The sequence below is a fragment of the Rhamphochromis longiceps genome, linkage group LG7 (assembly GCF_057381845.1).
Source record: "Rhamphochromis longiceps isolate RC_006_pf linkage group LG7, R_longiceps_female_GT1.1, whole genome shotgun sequence".
Taxonomy (NCBI): Eukaryota; Metazoa; Chordata; class Actinopteri; order Cichliformes; family Cichlidae; genus Rhamphochromis; species Rhamphochromis longiceps.
In genome coordinates this window covers 65,578,562-65,596,621 of record NC_140563.1, presented here as the reverse complement: position 1 = coordinate 65,596,621, position 18,060 = coordinate 65,578,562, and the positions used below count along the sequence as shown (strand labels likewise).

The 18,060-nt window shown below is 40.4% G+C and overlaps 1 protein-coding gene across 2 annotated transcripts in view; it reads left to right on the top strand.

Moving 5' to 3' along the window:
- Positions 1–2,456: 2,456 nt before the first annotated feature.
- Positions 2,457–18,060, top strand: part of far1 (fatty acyl CoA reductase 1) — a 31,338-nt gene continuing 15,734 nt past the window's right edge. For both annotated transcript variants that reach the window (XM_085414834.1, XM_085414833.1), the window contains exons 1-2: positions 2,457–2,610; positions 16,919–17,020. In XM_085414834.1, the coding sequence (XP_085270960.1) occupies positions 16,949–17,020 (72 nt within the window). In that variant the 5' untranslated portion in view covers positions 2,457–2,610; positions 16,919–16,948. The remainder of the gene's footprint in view (positions 2,611–16,918; positions 17,021–18,060) is intronic.

The following is an 18,060-nucleotide window of genomic DNA, read 5'->3' as shown; positions in this document are numbered from 1 at the left end:
CAGGCGCCATTTTAGTGACTTTAACAATATATTAAATTTTAATTTCGGTCTAGCTGACATTAGGTTATGTACGCAGCACGCAATTGAACCACATATTTTAGAAGCCAAAGGTTCAAATTAGCTGGGAGCACCTTCACTTAATTATAACAGTGGTTTTGTTAGGAAAACTGTTTCTGTATACCGGATACTAAATTGCGCTGACCTCAACGGCTAACGTATCTAGCTAATCGCTACTGTTAGCACAACATTAACAGCAAGCTACAATGACGAGTAACAAAAACAAAACAGTAATAAGGTTTTAATGGAAATGTTTTACCTTTTCTAACAGTCCCAGAATCCACAGCTTCAAAGTCCAGCAGGTACTGAAGACTGTTATCCGCCTCGCTGTCACCGTCCGTGAGTTTTTTTTCCCGAAAGGTCAAGGCCCGCCGCTCGCACACTCTGTCTGCGCATGCGCATCCCAACGACTGACCCCCTAAGTCCGCTCCCGGGAGGTTATAGTATGACGTGTTCTGACGTCACTCTCTCTCCCTGTCATTTATTTGGCTCGAAACACATATTAACAAATTGCTCAGTGATGAACAACTACTCAGATCATTTACCTAAGTTGTGATTTGTCAAAACGAAGTGTGTGTTTATTACACTGACATTCTGTTCTGCAATTGTTATTTACTTGTATCTTATAATTTGACTTTACATACTGCTGGGTGGTTTGTAAAGTTTACAATAATTAGTATTATGGCTTTGGCTTTAGGCTTTGGCCCCCACCCTGCCACCAGTATATTTTTAAGCAAATATTTCTAACTTTTATTTGAATATTCAGTTTCCTACCATCTTCTCTTAAAGGGTAATTGCCAGGTAACCTGCCCTCCCCCTTCGCACACACATGCACACAAAGAAAACACACAGTATAATTCACAGCCTCATTATAGTGAATAAATATTTATGCCATTTACACCATCAAACTTAGATTGCTAAGGATGAAGAACCTTTTGTTCTTTAAAGAACCATTTGTAATAGCTGAAGAACCATCCACAAAATAAAAAGGTTCTTTGACGTATGATGGTTCTTTAAAGAACCATGAAGCCATCTGAAGAACCATTTAAGAACCATAATTTTTCTGAGTGTACTATAAAATTTTGGCAAAATGGATTAGCCTGCCACATCATTTTTTCTCTTTGATTTCAGCCCTTTATAGGCTGATCATTTTCTTTTCCATCAAACGATGTGGTATCCTTTCATTCATATCACATTACCCAGTACATATCAGTATAGATATGCAGAATAATCTTTTTTTCTTTATCCAGTTGCGATCTGATGTGTTTTCAGAGCATTCTTTTAATTTTCTGAGCAGTGTACTTATACACTGGTGTGAGTTTTGCATTTACATTAGGAATAAGAGGCTCGATGAAATCGACAGCCTACGACAGCATAATGTTACTTTTCCTCACTTTTAGAACAACTTCCATGGCTTTTTAATGGCCCTGCTTCCTTCCTCACTGGGCAGGGTGAGGAATTTCAAAGTACCTGCCTTTGTTAGGTGTGCCATGTGACCCAGAGTGGAGACATGTAACTACATGTAGCTAGTATAGTGTTTGCAGTCTGGGAACCACCCATCTACATGCCACTTTTTTTTTTTATTTATTATCTAATCCTTTTAAAACCATCCTATCCACCTCATCACTGGTTCAGTGAATGGGACCAATTAAACCCATTTCCAAAAATAGAAATATGATTGCACACTTTTGCCGTTTTTGTTGCAGCAGTACATCATATTTCAGTTTCTATCAAGGAACTAATTTTCCCAAGGGGCCAGATGAGAAATAGGACTGCTGTGGAGGGCCTCAGCAATGAGCTCATACAGTAAGGAGGATAACATTAATATGAGCTGAACTGGGCTCTGTGTTTTGATGCAGCCCTCCACAACAGTCCCAGTTTCTCACGAGGCCCCTTGGGGAAATTAACTGCCCACGCCTGAGAAATGCGCTAGTTACAAAAATGTTATGACCTGATTGTGTCTCCTTTTCCTCAGCCCATGCTTTTCAGGGTGAACTGTTTGATGCTTACTCCGCCCACTTTTGCTATGTTAAAGATGCAAATTTGATGAAGTGGTTTCACACCAACGGTGCTGAAACAACAAAAGGTTTTGCACAGAAAACTTATTTAGTCCTAGCTACTGCCATTTTTCTTCATCTAACGTACCACGAGGATACTTCCAGTTTTTACGAAAGTGTTACTGTGAACGTGATGTCCTAATAAATTGATGATTTAAGGCTTAGAAAGCCTTGCAGGTTTTGCCTCAGGTAATAATGACCTCTGTCTCATAATTAAACGATAGTAAGTCATAATTAGGAGAAAAGTCTCAGTCGAAAGTCTTTTCGTGTCTCCGTAGGCCGAGTAGTTGAAACAGGTAGGAGTGAGACCTCATCTTCTTCCTATCTGTGCGCGAGACCGCTGTCCCTGACGTCACGGGGTTCATTTATTCCGCTGGCTTCCTGCTGGGGCTCCACTCAGTCTTTCGTAGCGGTACTCGCTACTTTTCGCTTCCCGCCTCACTTCAACACTCTCTCCTAAGTTTTCACGCCGGGAGGAAAAGCGCCGACATTTCTGGTACGTACACGCTTCAAATCGCCTTGTGGAGACACGCGCGCGCCCCTGTGTGCGTCTCTGTCCGTGTATGCTCGTGCTCCTGTAACTGTAAGCGGGGTTTCAGAGCTTCAAGTGCCCGTGCGACAGGCTGTCAACGTGTAGGCAGAGATGCGACACAGAGAAGGGAGGGGTGGCTCGAGGCTTCTGTAGCGCAACTCCAACAAATTACGCAGATATGAGGACCAGCTGCGACTCTGCTGGCATTTCTCGCACATCGCGCACAAACGTGGCAGCCAGCCACCGCGAAACTCGTGCAGCATTTCTTGTGGGGTGGCCACTCTTCCTCGTTTTTACTACTTAAACGAGGAAGGGGGAACTACTTCAGCAGCACAGGAGACTCTTAATTTGTGGCGAGGCTCTAGCTGAGGCGCACACCTTCTAATTTCCTCGCAGATTCTGCTACTAATCACATTAAAGGCAGTCACAGCCAAACATTAGTCTGCGTGGTCTGTTTAATCGTCGCCTACTGTGCAAATGGAGAGTGAGTGGTGACCGTGATAATGATTTGAGGCAGCTGTGTGTAATGAGAATCACGGGCTCCACTGCTCACTCTACCTAATGGAGTCTGCCTTTTTTTATTCCCCCTCCTCTTTCACGCTTTTTCTAATTACACACACTGGCTTAGGTAAAATCTCAAAGAATTACTTCATCACGATGATTATGGTGACATGCTGACTGAAAGAAAATGGAATTGTTGCAATCATCAGAGGGTTTATTGAATTTTTTCCCCTCAGAGATATTTCTGAGGTCTCCTACAAATATAAACTTTCAGAAGAGGTTTGTCTCTCAATGATTAACACACACATGTGTAAAATGTTTATTAAGTGCTCTAGGATTTGGCTCTGTTCCCACTTGGTTGGCATACTTAGTTTGAAACTAAGTTAACCTGCAATGCTAGTACATAGATGGCTGTGCTTTGTCAACAATTACAGGCAGGAAGTTGATTTTGACTGGAATAAGCACGTTGTTGGCATTTGCACCTGCAGGACTTTAAGTCAACGCATGCTTGTTGGCCTCCCCAGAGAGCGAGCAAGTGATTCATGATTCCCCCCCCCCCCCCCGGTAGTTGCACTACCTCTACGAACACATTCTTAAAAAACCTGCCTAGCAGCAACAAAATGGCAAGGCAAACCTCTTTATCGCAACATCTGTGTTCAGTATAAATCACTGAAAGTTGCAATTAAGCACATTTAGTAGAATCTTCATTTAAAAACGGGACCAGGATGGTGTCAGTTGGAGATATTGATGCTACTACACAATCAAAAAGTCAGATGGAAAAAACAAAATGGGTTTCTATCAGTTAAGCTTCATTCAGCATCTCTGCAGTCTCACCCTCTTGCAAGATAACTTGTGCAACATCATAAAATCAAGTATGTTTGTTAGCAAACAAACTTCTGCTAAATCTTTACTTGCCTTTGTTTTACTTCTCTTTTTCAAAAGGGGAAGCCAGCTATCCTTTTTTTTTTTTTTTTTTTTTTTTTTTTTTGTTTGTTTGTTTGTTTGTTTGTTTGTGGTTGCTCATTTGTTGGCTAGCTAAGGAAAAATGCACTGCCAAGGAGCACCAGAAATGTTGTCCATGTAATAAAACGATGTTAACCCCAGTTGTCCATCTTCAAGTGTAAAAACATGCAGTCAGAAATGCAAACACATAAACCAGTTAACTAATCGGAAGACTGGACGTTAAACTGGTGCTTTCAAGATGTTGTAAAGGGCTTTAAAAAATGTACGCACAGGATTAAAGTTGTCGTCACACTGGCCTGAGATATTGTTTTTATTTCAGTTGTCTTCTGCAAACACCAGGGCCCTGTGCTTCGTACGTCGCTTACTACATCCAAGATCAAATGAAACATCCAAGATCAAATCATCGCGCTAACCGTGAGCTCGCTAATCCGGTTCCCCGAACACACCTGCTGTTGACGATTAGTACAGCTGGATGAAGTAATGTGCGATCACTGGGTGCCGTAAAAGGGGATACGCATCGATAGCAGAAACAGTGATCGGCAACCCGCTGATTGGTTGGCGAAAATGGCGAAGGAGCGCGCTCGGTATTTTTCGGCAGCAGAGCAAGAACTCTTGAGTGAGGGATTTCAGGAGTTTCAGAGTTTAATTAAAACGCAAGGGAACACTGCAAAGGCTGCAAAAGCAAGGAGAGAGGGCTGGCAGAAAGTTGCTGACAAATCAAACTCGTAAGTAATCCAATAATAACAATAATAATGGAGTGGATTTATATAGCGCTTTTCAAGGCACCCAAAGCGCTTTACAATGCCACTATTCATTCACTCTCACATTCACACACTGGTGGAGGCAAGCTACAGCTGTAGCCACAGCTGCCCTGGGGCAGACTGACAGAAGCCAGGCTGCCATATTGCGCCATCGGCCCCTCTGGCCAACACCAGTAGGCGGTAGGGTAGATTTATCATATCACACCATATTATCCAATATTATATTACATTATATTATAATATGTTATATTATATCCCCTTTCACATTAGAGCCACAACAGGACCCACTAGAACATGGGAACAAGTAAAAGTGAAATATAAGAATATTCTACAGAATGGTAATATTTATCACTTATATTGCTTGTCGTCTCTTGGAAAGAGACCCTGGAATAATCTGTTTGTTTATAACAGCAACCAAGAAAAGGGCAGAGCAAAAAAAAAGACAGGTGGTGGTCCTGCACCCCCTCGTCAACAAGTTGGTTAAGTGAATAATACCCTCACGGGAAAATCGATATCTCTCTATGAGCACACTGTCGCGCTGAGCTAAAGGATCCTGTCTGTCCCGCAATATACACTGAATTCTGAGGACTCTCCTTATCAATCTTGCACCTTCCGCAATGGGTGGCTCGCGTAAACGGACAGGATATGACTGCGACAGACTTCCCAAATCCACCTTCGCTTTTATAGCCGTGGTCTCTCATCTTGATTACACGAAGTAATTTACAATTACTACTCTGAAATATGAATTACATCTGTAATAATCACATACATGTAATAGAATGTTAATAGTACATTTCCCTTTTTTAGGGAATGACCTGTATGTATCTGTGTGAAATCAATAAAAGGATCAAGTGCTGCATTATCTTTAGTTACATTGATGTTATTTATTTATGGTGAAACAGTGGTGGAATATCGCTGTTGCTTTCGTATGAATGACGCGGACATACCTGCGTGGCCACGATCTAATCCTGTTTACATAAAGTAAACCTGCTCCCCAGCAGGTTTACGCTTACGGCTCTGTTGCTATGACAGCAAGTCCCGGATGGGCTTCGGGGAACCGAACGATCCAGGATCACGCGAAATCGTCAACAATCTAATCCAGCTAACTCACTTAGCGCGGTACGAAGCACAGGCCCCAGGCTATGAATTGCATGTGTCCAGGTTTCGCTTAAGCCTGGAGACTCCGGGGAATGGGGGGGGGGGGTCCTCACCGAAGATGTTTTGCACATGAGATGTGTGTTTGTTTTGTTACTTTTTGCATCAGTTTATGATTCTGTCTTTAGTGTGGGGAAGTATCCTACTTAAATCTTAAGTCTTCACTCATTACTACTTTCAAGAAGAGGGAGCATCAGCTTTCAGGCCATTCAGAAACCCTCTGTTTTTAAGATTAGCTTTTTAACTTTCCTTTTTTGATAAAGATCATAGGGCTGGATCAGATGACCGTCCCTTAGATAAGTTGCAGAAGGCTTAGGCCTCTGGGGGCTTCCCATGATGCACTTTCTTTTCTTTAATTTGCATCTTTTTGCTCACAGTGTTTATACACCACACTGCATTTAATCATTAGTTATTATTCTCTGGCTCTCTTCTACAGTGTGACTTTTGTTCTGTCTTCCTCCCCTCACCACTAACCAGTCACAATAGATGCCCCACCCCACCCCCTGAGCCTGGTTCTGCTGGAGGTTTTTTCCTGTTAAAGGGGAATTCTTCCTTCCCCCTGTTGCCAAGTGCGTGCTCATAGGTGATCCTGTGATGGTTGGGGTTTTCTCTGTATTATTGTTGGAACTACCTTACAATATAAAGTGCCTTGAGGCAACTCTTGCTGTTATTTGGTGTTATATAAATGAATTCAATTGAATTAATTTAAATGTATTACTCTAAATTTTATTTAGCACATTCAAAAATGAGAGCTAACTGAAAGTACTTTCCGTTTGAAACAAATGTATTAACGTTTAAGCGTGTGAAACAAAATTGAACCGCAAAATCTACATAAAATGTGGTAAATAGAACAGTTACAGGGAAATCAAGTGCAACTGAAATGGAAAAAGAGAATCTCTAATCAGAATTAAATGAATAAATTACAAAGAAAATGTTAACATTACAAAAGGAGAACAAATATATGAAAAATTCCACAAATGGAGAATAAGAGAGAAAAGACACACAAAGGACTCTTTGGGTGATTACCTCAGTGACCTTTAGTCATAATACAAAGTTAACAGACTTGTAATATAAGTGCTATATAGTCTGATGCACAGAGAGCGTTGAAAACACAATTTTTAACTTTACCAGTGCAGCTGAGCTTAAACGGGAGCGAAGTGTTGTCTTCTCTTTGTACCAGTTAAGTTTTGTAGTTGCCACAGACTTGCATTACAGCATCCTAAAGCAAAACTCAATAACTTAAGCCCAGTGTAATGTAGGTAGATCTGTCCTCGTCTGGATATTTGATTGCATCACATCAACATAAGACAGAAAGCACACAATATACAAATACTTTGACTATCATTGCATCGCATGGATAATTTTAACCAGAACCAATTGGACAAATTACGTGTTTCATTTGTTAAGAAATTTGATGGCCTGAGGATTAAGCCTCCCATCAATCACAATATTATTTGCCTTGCTGCTTTATAAATGCTTTTTAAGCTTGGTAATCCAATTCCCAACAACCTACCAGCTATTGTTACCATCTTTTTAATTGCCTTTTTCTGTGCCTCAGAGGCTGTTACAAACCCAAAGATAATACAGTCAACACACTTTCAATAAAAGCATGATCAAACGTGTGAAACATGTATTAAACTATAGCGTTTGTTGGCTACCCATCGCAACGCTAAAGGATTTTCTCATTAAATTTAAAGCAAGGATCTTTAAGGATTCAAGCATGAATAAAGTGAATTACCATTTCATATCATGACATTTTTATTATTATCATCTCTAATATCTTTGAGTTTGGTTAGATTAGTGTTGTGAATATATACATTTTAGTGTCTGTAACGCTTTATCATTTAATTCAAAGATCTATCGCTCTCCCACTTGTTTGGTATTAGGTGGGGTTTCACATCAGTCAGGTGTGGATTGTTCCTCTGAGAGCATTTGTCAAAAGCTTAGACTTCCTCTGTCTGTAAACAATTAAACCTCAGCCACAGGTGCCCAGTTGGGGCATTATAATGCATTTGATCAATTATTTAGAGTGAAGCATCAGGGATCAACTTGCTGTCTGCCTGCCTGCCTGTAGGCTTCAGTAGCTCTTTCACAAACATTTGATCAAACGCCTTAGCAGGCCCTGCAAGGCTACATCCAGGGACAGAGCTTTCTGTTCATTCACATGAAGACACACGATTTGAGGGAGTATTTCAGTGTAGGCTGATGAGTTTTCAAGGGCAGCTGTATGTGGGATGCTAGATATGTTCGGGGAGAGAAAGCTTTTACAGTCTTTTGTTCCAGGGTCTTTTTTTTTTTCCTGTGATGTGCACACTTTCTCTGCAGCTTTAAAGGGGTTAATGCATGCATGATCCTTTTTTGTTTGTTTGTTTTTTGGTCAGGCTAAGAGACATGCCTCCCCTCTCTCCCCTGCACTCCCGTTTTTCTTCACAATCACATCTTGTTTGTTTTTCTCAATTATCTCATCTCTATAATCATAGACCAGGCACCACAAGGAAACATGAGCATTACTAGATTCCTGCCTGTGAAGCAGCTTCACAGCAATTCTTGCTATTAGCCAAAAAAGTTTGTCCTCCTCCAACCCTGGATATATTGGCCAAAAGAGGCATGCAGTGCTTCCAGGTAGGCTCTGGTGGGGTTTTTATCCTTATAAATACCATTTATAAGTGGGCACATGCTGGTATTTGTCTATATTTTGGTCTATCATTCTATACTGCCACTTTGATAATGTTTTTTCAATAGAGCTGGGTGAACTAAAAAAGAAATAAAATTTAAAAAAAAAAAATGACAGTTTTAGTATAGTGGATGGGGATTTGCGTCTTTATTTTTGAGAAACCAACAGGTTGGATGCCAAAAAGTGACTGTAAAATTACACCTCAATTACTCCTCAACCACTTGGGGAGTGGTTGCTGGAGGTTGGTGTCTAATGCTAGGTGGAATCGCTCACAAAGAGCACCATAAACCTTGTGATTGTTGATTCTGACTCTTCTGAAAACACTTACAAAAGTGCAAAGCAAAACAGAATATGAGACAACCACTGGCAGGTGGTCACTGAGCAGTGCCTAGGCCCGTGTGGTTTGCCCTTTACTTGCAGTGGATGGTGGCAGGCATGCCCCCAAGCAGACAGGACCTATTAGTAGCAGCAAGGACTTAAGCCACTTACAAGAATCATTGTTTTATATTTATGTGGCATATAGAACATGTTCTATGTAGTTTTATTTGTATAGCACCAAAACAACAGTCACCTGACTTTGTAATATGAAACTCTTCAAAGTGTTGGCGTCACCAGCATTGGTGAGAGAACTCCACACAACAATGACCTGTTTTACCGGCTGTCAGGTTATGTTTCACGAGGAAGTGAAGCTACACTCCACCACACTCAACAATCGACTTCTTTGCCAACTGCTGCTTTGAGTGGTTAGTCTGTGCTGGTTGACTTTAGAGTTTGAAGGTGCTTTGAAGTAGGGCTGAACGATTATGGAAAATAATCTAATTGCGATTTTTTGCCCCAATATTGCGATTGCGATGCGATATGCGATTATTTTTTTAAGGTCTTTGTCTTCTGTATTATTAAACAAAGACAAGCAATACATCATATAGTATGGCCAATACTATATTACATTAATTTTAAACTGTTCTTTCCTGGAAGACAGACCTCTGTTATGATGACATGAGGTGATGCATGAATTGATGACTGACATTTTTATTTAACTTCTTCAATCACAACAGTATATTTGAACATACACAATAGTTTATTTTTAGCTTACAAACATCTGAGCATAAAGTGCTGACAAGGAACCCTGGTGTAAACATTAAAATGAAAGTCAGTACAATGTGCAGATTGCAGAAATATACATAAAAAAAATCAGTGGCTTTACCACACTCAGTTTTTCGACATCTGTGAACTACTAGACAGTCATTCAATTAAAAAATAATATTAAATAAATAAAACTAATAAATAAAAAATACACACATCTTACTGATCTCTGCAGTCAGTAACATTACACATAAAGTGCAAACATAATAGCAATTGTATAAACACACACACAAACACGCCTTTAAAGTTTAAAGGCGTGAAATTGGACGGTCTAGCCTTCTGATTAGCTAATCAGAAGGCTAGTTCTGATTAGCGTCACCGCTGTCTCGGTGGAGTTTAATAAACTCGGCCGTCTGCTTCTTGCTATCTAAAATATAACCAGACACTGGTGTAAATTCTCGACTGTCTCATACTTCTGTTTAATAAGTTTTCTGTTTGACGTTTAGTCAGCTGTGTGAAAACCAAGGAGGAACCCACCCGGGGGATTAATAAAGTTTTATTTTATCTAATCTAATAACTTTAATCTCAGCCAAACCGATTTACTCACGAACAAACAAAACACTGAAAAAAGCCCAACAATAACATTTTTAGGTTGTCTAAGTGACTTATATATTACGTTTAACCCGAGCAGCGAAACTCCGCGGTGATCTGAAAATGATGTGCCGGGAGTTGTGCCGTTCTCGGCCGCATCAGTAATCCTCGAGCTCCCGGCTAGCTGTCGAGCTGGTGGGTAGCAGACGCCTCTGAAAACGTCGAAGCACTTTTGCAAATATGGGATATCTTGATAAACCGAGCAGATATTTGATGTTTACACAACTACTTTCTCGCCTGAAAATATGTTAAAAGTTTATTTTGTGACCCAGAAAGATTAGTATGAGTAATTTTAAAACTTAGTAGCGGCCGCCATTGCTGGAAACTGGAGTTTGGCTGGGCCGCGCTATGAATTCTGGGATATGGTAGTAATTTGGACAGCCTTATAATCGCAGTATAATCGCAGCCTTTGCGGTTAGAAAATTGCACTTGATCATGTCGCGATATTATCGCAAATGCGATATATCGTTCAGCCCTACTTTGAAGGTCAGACTTCGACATAAAAATTTTTTAATCCCCCCCCCCCTCCTACAAACTGTCGGCTACCATGCAAAATGTATACAAAAACTGGCTGCTGGATATACTGCTAAATTCAAATGATAATTTAGGCATGTAGTGAATCAGTGAGTGCAGTAACTAGCTGCAGATTGCACTACATGAGTGATCGATTCAATGATCAGCATGGTCATTTGTGTTCATCTTTCAGGAGGTGCTTTGCATTGACCATTTACAGTTAAATGTGGAATAGCCCACATTTACTGGTTTGTAAAATCACTTGGTTTTACTCAGGCACTTAAACACTCTTTAGTTTTTATGTTGCAGATCCTTCAAGGGCCCTAAACACAAAGCAAGAAAAACTAGAAGGATGGTTATTCGCACACAGACACAAACAAGGGGCAAATCTACAGCTACAGCAGAATTAATAAATGCTTGCAGAAGGCACCTGGGGGTTTAATACAGCTGGCTTGTTGTTCTAGTCTTGGTTATTAAAGCACCATAACACAGCAGCGTGATGTGAATAATTGTCTTGCATGTTTGCGGTTTAAATGCCAGGATGAGTAGGCTGACACACCTCCTGACTTTCTAAACTCTGTGGCCTGTATAACCTTTGCATGATTGAATACTGATCCTGTTGGCTCCTGTTCTTTAGCTGGTACTTTGTTTTTCTGGCCACTGGTTTGACCCATCTTAGTGTTATGTAATACATTTTCCACACACTTTAATTCATATGATAATCCAGTTTAAGCATATGTACGTCCTCCTTAGTTTAGCTGTGACACTGCTGTTTTCGAAGTTGCTCTGCAGTGTGAGTTTGAAGAGTTTGTTCTGCTGGACACCTGCAGTTATGCTGTCCCCATTACCTCTGCTCTTTTGATCCAAAATAATCCTCTCACAGATATGTGTGTTCTTAACTTGATGCAGATACTTGATACTTTGACCCTCTCCAAAACAGAAAAAAGAAATCTGGCGTAGGAAGCCAGCAGTTGGCTGTTCTGTGACCATTTTAAATAACTTGACATTCTGGTGCTCGTTTTCTTCAAAAGGCAGACTTAGCTTTGTGGGGTAAGCCAACTACTGTCAGCAACAAGTGAAAGATGACAACAGTAGCTGGCCGGTCAAATAGCTTCACATTTGTGTCATCCACTTTTACTGCCAGTGGGTTTAGGTGTGTCACGGACATCGTGCACACGCTCCAGCCTCTCGAGCCCAACTTCCTCCCCAAATGACCTCATGCATTGACAGCTTTTGTGGGTGTTTTTTGTTTTGGTTTTCTTCCTTGAAACATGTTTAAGCTAATTTTTTTTTCTTAATATTAATGTGTAAACTGAAGTTTGTGCAAATTGTTAAACTGCTCAGCAAGAGCACAGCCCACTTGCATATTTGGAACCTTGTGGATCAGCTCAGAAAGAAGACGGATCCTAAAAGTAGATAAATGACAGAAATGCACACAAAGCGACGGTGCCTCTTCTGCTTGTGTTTTCCGTATCGTAAGATTCATCGTGGGAATGATCGGATAACCTTATCAATAAAATCTTACGTAGAGTTTGAGACGGTGGGAGAATAATAGTCTAGAGTGCAGACTAAAGGTTTAATAAACTACACCTGATGTTTGGGTTTGCTGAATAGAAGATAAGAGACAAGCGGCTTCAATTTTCCATATTGAAACCGAAAATTTAATTTAACCTTGGTTCTGAAAGTTCATGGAGTTCACGCAGTCCTGATAGGCTGATTGTAACATCAGCTGATGGCTCAGCTGAGACCCTTTTGTGTATCCCGTTGGCAAATTTCCCCAGCTTCTCCATTTCATGCTATTTCTGACTTAATGTGCTCCCGCTTGCCTTACCCTGACAGTTGGTCACTACAATAGATAATCAAGCTCGGTTCATGTCAAATAGTGTTGTCATTTACTCCCATTAGTGGGCCTTTCAATGTGGCATTTTTAATATTCTGTACAGTTTTCCTTACTAATAACGTATTAGTAAGGAATAAATTTCTTATTCTTGCATGTTTAAATCCTAGTTTGTTTTTTTTTGTATTTTACTGTTATTAAAACATATTTTCCCTGTTATTGCTTCAAGCTGCTGAATTTCATGGACGTTACATGGTGTGAATGCCCCTTTCAGCTTTCCACTTATCACTTGGGGTCAGAGCAATACCATGCTATAGAAATGATTGCAGATGCAGTAACAATACTTTTGACCAAATTGGTCCTGACAGAACTAGTTTTTGAACCATGCTTCCTGTCAGCGTTTAGTCTAAGCTAGTCTTTCTCTCCCCTTTCAGTTGAGTTTGGAGGCCAGTCACATTATGGGCATTGTGTGATGTTTTTAATAAGGTCAGTCTCAGGCCCAGTATAACCCACAAGCTATATCAGACTAAAATATCTGTTTTTATAATATAGATATTTATAATAAAGATCTTTTATAATCTCTTTCTGGTGTGAGTGCTGTTTTGCGCTCACACAGTGAAACTTGGTCCTAGTTGCAGCAGGGATCAGACAGATGTACAGCTGGAGCTTGGCACTTGGCACAAGATGTGATGCAGCAAACTGTGCATCTGCAGCACTGGCCAGGGATCCACAGAGCGTCTACAGCAGTGGGACCTGGGGAGTTGTTCCTCACATCAGTCCATATGAGCTCCAGAGCCCAGCAGCTGCAGTACCGTGTTAGCAAAAGTTATGCAATCAGTGTCCAGAGTTAATGTTTGTTTGATATTTTTAATCATCTGCTGTGTATGAGCTATTACTCTGCATCGCAGCAGAATTCACTGACAGTTTAAGTCTTCAGGCTGGTGGCAGTGGCTCTTTGCATTCAGTGAGCGTTGTGCCCACCAGGATTTTTCCACCAGCTGACAATGAAAATAAGGTGTCAATGTAGCCCTTGACTTGGTGTCTAGTTTTCAAGTAATAAATCAGTTTATGCTGCATGTCGTGATGTGCTGTTTTCTCAAGCAACCAGCCATCTGGTTTAGAAATGAGACTCCTGTAAAGCGATCTGTAATGTTTACCAGATGCTTGGAGTATAATTTAAACCTTTTATATAACAACTGAAAGGAAACTAAGATAGGAGAGTGTAGAGCTACAATTTCTCCTCGGGCAACACCGAGATAGAGGAGGATGTTGCCCACCCCCGTCCTAGTCTGACAGTGCAAACCTGAATAACCAGTTTAACTGTAACTACGTGTGTGGCGATTAGGGATGGGTACCAGTAGATTAGGGATGGGTAAACGGTAGTAACCAGACCGAAAAGCAGCGCACATTTCGGTGCTTTTTAAATTTTTTTTCCCTTAGATGTCATACAATTTGGATTCCAGCCAATCATTTTACCTTTGCGAGCGTAGTAGGCGGGCCCAGGTACGTATGTTCTTTTAGAGCAGAGCTACAGATTAAAAATGCCCGAAGCGGTCAAAGTCTGGCTGTACTTCACAGCAAAATATGCAAACTCAGCAGCAACAAGTGCTTTAAGGTGATACTGTGATACTGTCAAAGGAGGTAACACCTCGAATCTGATTAAACATATGGCGACGTATAGCATTTTGTTAAAAGCCGAGAAATGCGCCGTATTTGATAGCTTGCTGCGAGACCTCACACCGTGCACATCTACTGCGGGTGTGGTGCCTGTTATCGGACCCGGAGTTAGCAACATCCCCCAAGAACCCGAAGAGTAGAGTCCTGGCCCCTAGCCCTGCCAGTGTAGCAGAAATGATGACGGATGATGATGGCAGCAGCCATTCTTCTCTGGGCGAGTAGCTTAATGTTGTTCGTGTGTAATTTACGTTGAGTAGGCTAACCACGTTATTAAATTAATGCATGTAAGGTGAACTAGCAAACACCGTCGTAGTTACATGTGGCTGTCTTCTTGTTTGATGGCAGATACTCCCTTCACCCTGGCCAAAAAGGCTAAAATGACCAAAGAAAAAGTGGAAAACAGCTAAACATGAGAGGTTTTTGGACAAAGTTTGTTTTTTCCATTGATTAAGCACTGCTTCCAGCCAAGAGTGATACCATATATGCCCCATAGCTGCAGAAAAGTCTAACATCGTTATCTTTTTACTAAAAACAGCTGGACATGGTTTTTGGACCAATTTTGTGTTCTCCATTCTTTAAGCACCGGTTCGAGCACCGTTTAAGCACCAGCACCGTTTCAAAAGTACCAGTTTGGTACTGGTATCGGATAAAACCTAAACGATAGCCATCCCTAGTGGCGATAGCGCCAAAATGCAAACATGAATGACCACGGAATCGCCCTTTAGCACTGTCAATGTGAACAAAAGAGCTGGATAGCTAACATGGAATCTTAGTTTACCCCCTTTTTTTTTAAAACTTTATACACTTTAATCTACAGTGGTTAAACAACCTGAGATAATCTGAAACCTGCAGTTTATATTTGCAGCTATGTGTATTTTTGTAATAATTTTAGAAAGCCATTTAATGCAAAGAAATAACTCTGGATCTGGCGGAAACTGCTCAGAGGAAAGGATAAAAGATAAAGTCAGTACGAGCAGACCATGATAACGATTTGCATGGTTGTTGTTCCTGTAAGGATGGATGAATGGCTTAGAGTATACATAAGTCTAATAGAAAATTGTAATAGCTTTCCAAACATTAGTTTCTTATATTTTGTGTGTTTATTGGTTGAATGGACCTATCATCACTCTAAATATATCATTTTCCCAGTGGAAATTAGGGAAGCTTGCGGTGTTGACCTTCTGATCTCATTTAAAGCCAGCTACTGTGTGTTATCACACAGGCAGACCGATGCACACAACTAAAAATGCTTCATAATAAATAAAATCATATGAATTATATTCACAATAATGCAGTTTGTTCTGAAAGCCACTTTCAGACACGCTGCACGGTATAAAGTTCTAGCAGTACAACACCCTAATAGTAAAACTGGAGAAGGATTTGGATTTCTGTAACGGTGCCGTACAATAATCGGCTCCAGTCAGCCGACGGGAGAAAACCACCTGCGTTAATGATTATGTGAAATATCTATCCTAGTGGCCAGTTATCAGCTGGACGGTGTCATTCTTCATAAAAGCCAATAATGCGACTGATAAAGTTGACACACATCAAAGTGCTTTGTCTACTGCAGTGTTTGCAGACTTGGGTTTAGAGCTGCAATCGACAGCTGATTTGATTTTGTGTGCGTTTGTGTTTTATAAGCCAGGCCACAGAACACTTGTTTCATATTTGGATTATCATTTAATAATTTGGTGCATTTAAAAAATGAGTAAATACATAAAATAACATGCAGTTATCAATTCATTATTTTGTCAGAAACTCACTGTGAACCATTATGTTCTTGGGGAAATCCTTGTTAGTGGTATTACAGCACTATTCTAAAAATAAACAATACTGTTCCTATACTTCATGGAAATTATTCAGCTTGTTAAAGTTATATTTGCATATTTGGAGGTCTTTCAAGGACAGCAAAGTTGTGCGCTTTGGACTTTTGTTTTCCTAATATATAAAATTGTCCAGGTCCAACTACTTCCTTTTGATTTATAGTAAGAAAACCATTTAATTGGTCTCTACTTTAAAGAGTTGTATAATTGATGAAGCCACCATGTTCTTATTTTTAGCATTAAATAATCAAAACATACTAAAATAACTGGGAAACCCTCCCAGTCAAGCTGTGGATACAGACTGGTTCAGTTACAGCTGCCGTTCTCCAGCTAAACCTACTTCAAACCAGTTTAGAAAAGCACAGGCATGTTTAAAAACTTTACACATTGCTATGTTGGAGACTTTAAAATGAAGTTAGATTTTAAAGTGCAGAATCACTTTCATGTTTGCAGCATTTCCTGGTGTGGTGTGTTTTCAGAATGAAGCGGATGTTACAGGCTGATTTAAAATTTTGCACAAAACAGGTTTGGCAACCTTGAAGTTCCTCAAATGTGAGTCTGTGTAGGACTTCACTGTCCTTGGAACACAGCTTTATTTTATTTTACTCATCTTTTTCTTATCATGTCTATGCAGGTCGTGTGGTATTGAGAGACTGCAGACATCATGGTGAACATCCCAGAATACTATGCAGGAAAAAACGTGCTGATCTCCGGAGCGACCGGCTTCATGGGCAAGGTACAGTTGTGGTTTTCATCATCTAGCAGCCAGCAGGACTGAGCCCAGCAATATGAACTTTGGTAATCTTTAAAGTGGCTATCTGGAGAGTTTCCAGTCTGAAGCATGTTACACACACTTGACTTGAGTTGTATGTTAAAGTGAAGTGGCACACACGATGACTCTCCATCAGCTGGAACGTCTCTGCACAACTGCAGCCATCCAGTGAACTGCAGTGTTGCAGTTTTGTGATGATGCAAACACATCGAATTCTATTGTCAGCTACTATTTTGCAATATAGAGCTCAGCAGTGACCACTCATTTTAAAAGGCTCTGGTTCCAGAAGTGAGTTTCTCATTAATTTCCTCCAGTGACGCATCGCAACTTTTATATAAAAGATTTAAGCGTCAAACCAAGCCGAGCAGCTGTGAGTCAAAAATATTTGATTTGGGTCCTCAAAATAAAGGGAACCGGAAGAAGGCAAAAGTGCAAGAATGTGTACAGAACTAATTTTTGGCAAGAGGAAAATGATTACTCAACCCATAATGCATTGCAAATCTCAAGTTCCAACTTCAAACATCTTTCAGCGTTTTCGAATGTGATCTTTTTATTATCACTGTGTTTTTATATGGTTAATAAAAATGTTGCACATTAGTAGTGTATATATATGTTTGGAATGATATACAGTGTTTGAGTTTTTTGGTTTGTTAGGGCTTATTGGATTCAATTTCTAAGCTGCTTTTGGTTTGTGACTGTATAGCAGTCATGGTGATGATAAGAGTCATGTCCTGAATTTCTTACTTCCACTTTACTTAAGCTGTTAGAGGAGAGTCAGAAGGCCTCTTAGTCAACCACCATGTAGTGGTTAACACATTCAACTTGCATGTGACAGACCCCAGTTTGAGATGGGGATGGGACACGAAGTCAGCCTCACTGTGTTCACAAGCTAGTGTACTCCTTGTGCCAGTACCAAGCGCACATAAGTGGGAGTTGTATAAGGAGGACTCTTGTGCAAAATCTTTGCCTAATAAAATATGCAACCTCTTTGAAACAAGAGAGAA